Source organism: Gavialis gangeticus, unplaced genomic scaffold (assembly GCF_001723915.1).
Source record: "Gavialis gangeticus isolate Ggan-Ray unplaced genomic scaffold, GavGan_comp1, whole genome shotgun sequence".
In the NCBI taxonomy this organism is placed as follows: domain Eukaryota; kingdom Metazoa; phylum Chordata; order Crocodylia; family Gavialidae; genus Gavialis; species Gavialis gangeticus.
The window spans coordinates 73,183,582-73,190,779 of NW_017728993.1; the positions used below are offsets into that span (position 1 = coordinate 73,183,582).

A 7,198-nucleotide genomic window follows, 5' to 3' on the forward strand; every position below is an offset into this window, starting at 1 on the left:
CCCCCCCCCCCCCCATAGTTTGGACCCATGTGCTTACTCCCACCTATAATTTTCCCTTCCCTCTTCAGCAGCAGCTTATGGTCCATTAGCAACTTATACACATTGTATATTTTTTCCATTCTCAGCTGTTTGTAGCAAAAGAAGGCGACAAACTGCTGCTGTTGTGGTGTACCCGGCACTTGGCTGGAAGAGCAATTTTTTAATTGTTATGCTTCCACCTTATGCTTCCTCCTTACACTTCAGACCTGCATTCACTCTCCCCTGTTATGCTGTATCGTATTTTGTCATAAGCATCCTGTCATCCACAAGTGATATGAGGAGAGAGAGAGAGAGAGAGAGAGAGTGTGTGTGTGTGTGTGTGTGTGTGTAATTTAAGAGTTGAAGCATCACCTCTTGGGCATTGTTATAACAGCCCAAATGGCTAATGAACAATGTAATCAGAATGTGGCTTTTCAACAGCATGTTCTCAGGTAGACTAATGTTTAGGGGAGTATTTATCAGTTTCTTTTTGGAATCCATTTTTTATTGTTTAGTTGCTTAAATAAACTAGAACAAACCAAGACTGTTGCTTAAAATAGACAAGTCTAATCATTTGGTATATAAGCTGCTTTTTGGAGAAATGGTGACTTGCTTCAAAATGAGCAAGATTTTTTTTTTGCCAAGTGGCAGCACTACTACACAAAAATAACTATTATTATGGATTATGTTTAACTCAGGAATGGGTTGAATGAGGAAGGTTTTTATTGTTATGAGAGCTCAAACAATTTTCCAAACACCTTTTAGTCAAAGGTGACAGAGGTGAAGAATGGCTCAGAGAGCTTCAGTAAGATGCTTAAGTGCTGCCTTAGTATGAAGAGCCTAGATCCTTCCTGATGCTGGAATGTGGAAGATGCTAGAATTCTTCCTACTAGGGGTACACCTAAAATGCTTGCTTTGTGGGCTCTAGTTTTTAATTATTGCACCCTTTTTTCCCCCACCACACCACAGTAACTGAAGAAAAGACCTTTTTTTCGCTATTTTTCCTTTTTTATTCTTTTTCCATCCAGCAGTTGCTGCTGCTGGATTGAAGAAATGGGGTCTGAGGAACAGGGTTGTTCTCTTGCCTATGATTAACCTAGGACTAGGTGCGTGCTGTTCTCAAGGAGCAACTTGAAAATGATTGTTCTTAATTTCAGTGCTTAGCCATACTTCCAAATGTTAGATTGAAACTTGCCCATCTGGTTAATTTCACTGTAGCCTTGCTTAGAAAAGTAGTGGCAGCAGTCAGCAGTATTGAAGCCTATTGCTACATTGATTTGTATTGGATTACATTTTGGTAGGTGATCTTTAAACCGTGAAGATGGAATGAAAGTTAAAATTTTGCAGTTGCTGTCTTATTCTCCAGTTCTCTTTTGGATAAGCTTGTCGTGGTGAAGGTCCTTCCTCCCCTCCTCCCCGCCCCCCATACATTCCTTTGATACTATCATCCTGGCTAATTGTGGGCTATGACAAGAGCCGGTCATAAATTTTGAAATGAAAATGTTTATTCATTTTGATTAATTTATTCATTTGTAATGCCTTGAGAGAACTTTGTGGGGTGGCACTCGCCATAGTGTGGGAGAAGTAATCCAAGGTAAGTCCTCACAGAAGACCTAGGTTTCCTGAGGACTACTCCAATGGCAGGATCCCTGACTTAGGCCCCCTCTACATTTTACCTTTATTGTGCAATTAACTGAAACCAGCTACCTGTGCAAAGTGGCTGTCTCCTTGAAAATGTGCATTAACTTTATAGCTGGTTGCTATCAGCTTTAATTTCAACTAGGAGTATGTTGGGTGATAGCAGTCTGCTGAACCTCTGGCATCCCAGGGTGCATTACTCTACCTCCAGTGTAAGCTTTTCTAAAAAAGCTCTCCCAACTGGTCAGCAGTAGCAGGTGAAGCTGTTAATCCTCTTTCCCTCCTCCTGACAGCCTGCCTATGCACATGTAGCTGTGCACATGGCATGATGTCTTCATCCTGCAAGGAAAGCAAGGTTGCAATTTGAATGATGCCTGTAGGTACCCTTAGGGGCAGACCCACCAGGTAGATTTCTCTAGAGCTTTCATGTTCTCTACTGTGAAACTGGCTACTTTAGCTCTAAGTGGAGCCACTGATTCTGAAATTCCAGAGAGCTGATCAATTACTTTTTGAAGTTCTTGTCAATTTCATATCTCTTCCTAATAATTATGAAACTGGCAAGAATTCCAGTTTCCTCAATTTCCAGCTTGCAAGAAAATAACAATCTTATGCGGTTTTTTTTTTTATCTGAAACCAAATTTTAAATAAACTAGTTTTCTTGTGAATTGCCCCTCCCCAACTGTTTTTCCCCAGTCACTTGGTCACATGGAGCCAAGTTGCTCTTTAGATTTTTGTATAGAGAGAACTGTTAACTTGATCTTGAAGCTGAGACTGGATTTCATGCAGTTGTGTTGTTTCTGAGGTGTGATTGTTTGATCTCACCTGTTGAGGAGTCAGGTTCATAAAACTGCGTTGACTTCCATCTTGTAGCTTGCCATCCTGTCTCTTTATACAAAATGTTATTAAAGAACCATGTGTTAACTCTTGTACCACATATTTACTGTGCATGAAGTTTTATGGAATCTCTTAGTTCTTCATTGCATAGCTCTACTATGGCAGAGTCCATCTTGTAACAGCTGGAGAACGCTTTAAATTATTTTCTCTCTGTATGTTAGAAATCAATTTCCCTCCATCCTCAAGGGTCTGAATACATTTGGGCAGCTCCTTTAAAGGTTAGGAGAATAAACATGACCTAGAGCAGTTTTGTCCTCCATACTGTGGTTAAGTGTTGACATCATGTTTTTTTGAAATTTCAACTCCTGGCAATTACACTTTTGTTTTTCAGTTCTTAATTCAGCTTGTGTAGAGGCCATACATGGTTGATAATGGGTAAAATATCTATTAAATTCATATTTGTCAGAATGATGATAGTTTTCTAGAGTAACATTGATTTGAACATAGGCTTATATAATAACTCTTTGCTTGCTTTCTGAGCTGGAAAGCTGGATAAAATTTTTGAATGCATCTTGAAGAGGAGATACCTCATTAAATCTAATGAAGTCATGTTTTGGTGAGAGTGGAGTGTGTTTGTAAAATAAAACCTTTGTTTTCTGCTGTTACAGGACAGGAAAAGAAGGCCAACCCAGGGAATACTATACTTTGGACTCTATCTTGTTCCTGCTTAATAATGTGCACCTTTCACATCCTGTTTATGTCCGGCGTGCTGCAGTAAGTAAACCATGTGAAACTTAGTCTTTTTTTTTTTTTTTTTTTTTAGTCTTAAATGTGTTTGAAGATTGCTTGGTAAATGTGTTAGTATTTTCAAGAAGTTATGGTAGCACCTAAAAATGTTATTAGAGTTCTGTAGTCTGATTGAACATACTTCAATACGGTAGGTTATTTCCTGATAATTATTCAGCTACCACCAAGATATGACAGTTATTTTAATTGTCATAAAAAAGTGACTTGCTAGTCGGCCTCCAGCATCTAGCATTACCCTTTCTGCTCATCACCTACGTAAAAATATTACTTAGTTGTTGCAGCCTAGTCTTATATTAGGTACACAAGTATGTTCGATCATCTGCACTCGAAAAATTTACTTGCCTCTTGCATATATAGGAACATATCCTGTCTTTTCCCTTCCAGTCTCCTAGAAGTAATTTTATGTCTCTGTTTGCTGCCCTTTAACACAGGGGTTGGCATTAAACTCATTTAACTTAAGGACTTCTGGTTAGCTGTTGCAGACTGGGTCAGCACCCTCACCCTCTCCAGGAAAGATTTTGTTGTGTTGTCTTTACACCCTTAAGTAGGAGCTCTTTAGTATAATTAAATATCTGTAAGATGCTTTCCTTGTATTTAAGTTGGTAGGAAAGCTAAACAGTGACATTTGACGAAGAACACGCTGTTGATTCGTTACTTTGTGCCTCATCTGAAGAGGCATCAGTAACTGAAGTACTCCCAAATTGATTTGTAAAAGTTTAAATTCTCTTATTTAAAACTATCAAAACAGTGTCTTTTCCTGATGCTTGTCTCTTAAGCAGGTTTTATTTGGTATGGAGAACCAAATGAGTGTATAAGAAGGTGGCGTTTAAAGCATGTTCTAAGGGCAGGTTTAACAACTTAATTGTAATTCACTGTGTGTGATATAATAGGAGAAATGCAAATATTTTTCACTCAAAATTTAAATGAATTGAGTTGGGTCCAATGAAAATTTAGGGTCAAATATATACTCTTGAGTATCAATATGTCTGTTTTTTTTCTTCACATTCAGTGTTAAACTACCCAATCCTAATGAGAAATCATATAGGTTGTTAAGCTAACACTTTAACTCAGTGATTCTTAACTGTAGTGTCCTGAGAACTTTTTATCAGTGCTGTAGGTCACCACACAACGTTAGCACTGTTAGGTGTACAAACATGATTTGCAAGATGAACATGGGGATTTCAAAAGGAATCCATAGTATAAAAAGTATGCTGACCTGTTGGACTTCTTCAGAGTTCTGTCCAACAGAAGACTTGCTCTGTTTTTTCTTTAGTTAAAAAAGGGGGATGGGAACCAAGAGTTGGTATTTTCCTTGGGGTGTCTTGAGTCAAAAAAGGGTTCAGAACTACTGACTTAATCCCTTAATGTGATTCCATTTAAAAGTTTTTAAAACGGGTAGGTTAGCATTTTTTTCCATAGGTCCCTTGATATGCTGTATGCAAAGGGCTATAGAGTCATTCTTGCTCAGTTTGGCCGGATTTGAATGTTTGACTGTGAATAACTCTAGACCCCTGGTCTGGGTAATCATCTGAGAGGTCTGATACCTGAGTTTTTGTCTCTGCTTCAGTTAAAGTTTTACACAAGTGAAGCAGCTTGCCTTGGATAGGTTGAGAACTCCCCCCAACTTATGCCATAACTTGGTTAGGTTCAGACATTCTCCAGGCAGGCAGGATATGAGAGCCTAATCCACCCAAACAGAGAAGCTGTTGGTACCTCAGTCTGCCTTACTATAGCACACATCCTTACCGCTGACTGGGCTGTTAAGTAGCAGGGGGCACTATTAGCATATGTTTCTTTCTCAGTGGCTTTTTGGAAAGTGCCCTAGATCTTACCTCTTATTTAGATTTTTTTTTTTTTCAATTAAAAATGCTCATGATGAAAATGAAGTATTTTTATTTCACATTAAGAAATGTTTGCTCCCTCTTCCCCCATTTTCCCCAGAATGATGAAAACTTTTTTTTTGCTTGGGGGAGGGAGTAGTGGTGACAACTTTTCGGGCTAAGGAAAACTAAATTTTTCTACAGTATTTTTGGTAGGTAAAAAAAAAAATCCAAGTTATACATGCAGGGAAATGTTCAATAATGTGTGTCCAGCAGAGTTTAATAATTACCTGGCACTTTATTTTATGGCATTTATAGAACATTGCTGTAGCACTTACAACTCTGTATGACATGGAACCACTGGTTTTCTTTGTTTTGAAAGTGTTTGGGTAGGCTGGGGAAGAGAGCTAATAACCTCTTGTTCTGGTCTAATATGCAGCTTGCTGTTTCATTGTGCAAGGAACCATGCCAGGAGAGAAGTCTTGCTTCTTTACTTTTTATGAACTAACTTGCTCCCTGATGATTTTACACAGTCTATCTATTTCATGTGCAAAATGCTTAAGTTGAAATATTTTTAACAAAATTGCCATTGATCCTTTTTTCTGACATAGGATCCCTGGGGCAAACAATGAGAGAAAAGGCTTTGGATGTAGATTACAAATGTGTGGTTCTCTCTTGTCTTACATTGCCAGGAAGTTTCTCACAAATTGTTTGCACGCGATTCTAAAGTTACTAGTAAGTTGTTGTGTTCCCTCAGTCTTCAACAGGTCTTTGTTACCCATTTGTTACTAAACTGTAAAGTAGCTTTTTAATCTTTGGGTTTTGTTTTAAGAGGCTTCACATTTAGTTTCATACATATCATGATATTTTTGCATTTGTACTGAGACAGAGTACTCTGGCCAGTATTTGCTCACCAATAATTGCAATTTTTTGTTTCTTTCCCAGACTGAAAACATTCCTGTGGTACGAAGACCTGACAGGAAAGATCTGCTTGCATACCTAAATGGCGAAACATGTGAGCAAAGTTCTTTGTTTAATATAACTATATAGTGCATTTCATGGTCTCATATTTTAAGGAGTGTGGGAGGTGTTAAACCTGATGATGGAACTGAATGTGTCCAGCCTGATCGAGTGATCTCCCAGATTTTCTTCCACCTCTTTGTTCTAAAGCTTCACTCAACTCTCTCATTAGCAGGGATCTGCAGGAAAATGCAGATTTTTATCCTTTTAATGGAGAAAATCAGGGATGGAGAAAAATGCGGGAGACTGCAGGCTTGCCTATGTGGGCTGCCAGAAGTCCAGCCTGCAGAGGGCTGCTTGGGGCTGGGGGGAGTGGGACACGGGTCAGGGGGTGCCATGTGCATGCATGTGGCAGTGAGGCAGTGGTGGAGAGCAGTTCCCGCAGCTCCTTTCAGGTAAGTCTGAGGGAGGGAAGGGGGCACAGGTGATGTCAGGGCAGCAGGGGGCACAGATGATGTGGTGAGTGGTCATGTGTCCTCCCAGATGTCTGCACCCACAGCAGACCCCCAGGGCTGCAGTTGGCCTGGACCAGCTCGGGGCAGGAGCTGCCTCCACAGCCCAGTGGGTGGGACCAGAATGGGAGGGAGTGCCACACCACCATGGCCACCAAAGTGAGGCACCCCCTGCCCACCTGGAAGCTTGAGGGGCACAATTCTGCACCACTGCTGCTGCCATGACTCACCATGGTGGCATGGCATGCCCTCTTGTGTTGGGTCCTGCCAGCTGGTGCCTCCTGCTTGGAGCTAGTCTGGCCTGGCTGCAGTCGCACGCTCTGGTGCAGGTGCAGAAATCTCAGGGGGGCACATGCTCCCCCCACCCCCTCTGCCACGACGCCTGTGCCCACACCTCTCTCACTGTGCGGGGGCAGTGGGTCGAGAGTGAGGGGCACCCGCAGGGCTAGGGGCAGGATGTCAGCATATCGGGGCTGCTCAGCACCACAAAAAGCAGCGAGGGAAGTATGGCCACAACTGGACCTGCATCTTGGTGAGCAAAGGGGCCAGGAAGAGCTCTGATTTTCATGATAAAAAACAAACAAAACAATGCCCCTCTCCCCCCCCCCC

At 41.1% G+C, this 7,198-nt stretch overlaps 1 protein-coding gene across 1 annotated transcript in view; it reads left to right on the forward strand.

Moving 5' to 3' along the window:
* Positions 1-7,198, forward strand: part of CDC73 (cell division cycle 73) — a 206,751-nt gene that overhangs the window by 6,114 nt on the left and 193,439 nt on the right. Inside the window, exons 2-3 of the mRNA XM_019502024.1 lie at positions 3,159-3,264; positions 6,063-6,132. Coding sequence (XP_019357569.1) covers positions 3,159-3,264; positions 6,063-6,132 — 176 coding nt within the window. The remainder of the gene's footprint in view (positions 1-3,158; positions 3,265-6,062; positions 6,133-7,198) is intronic.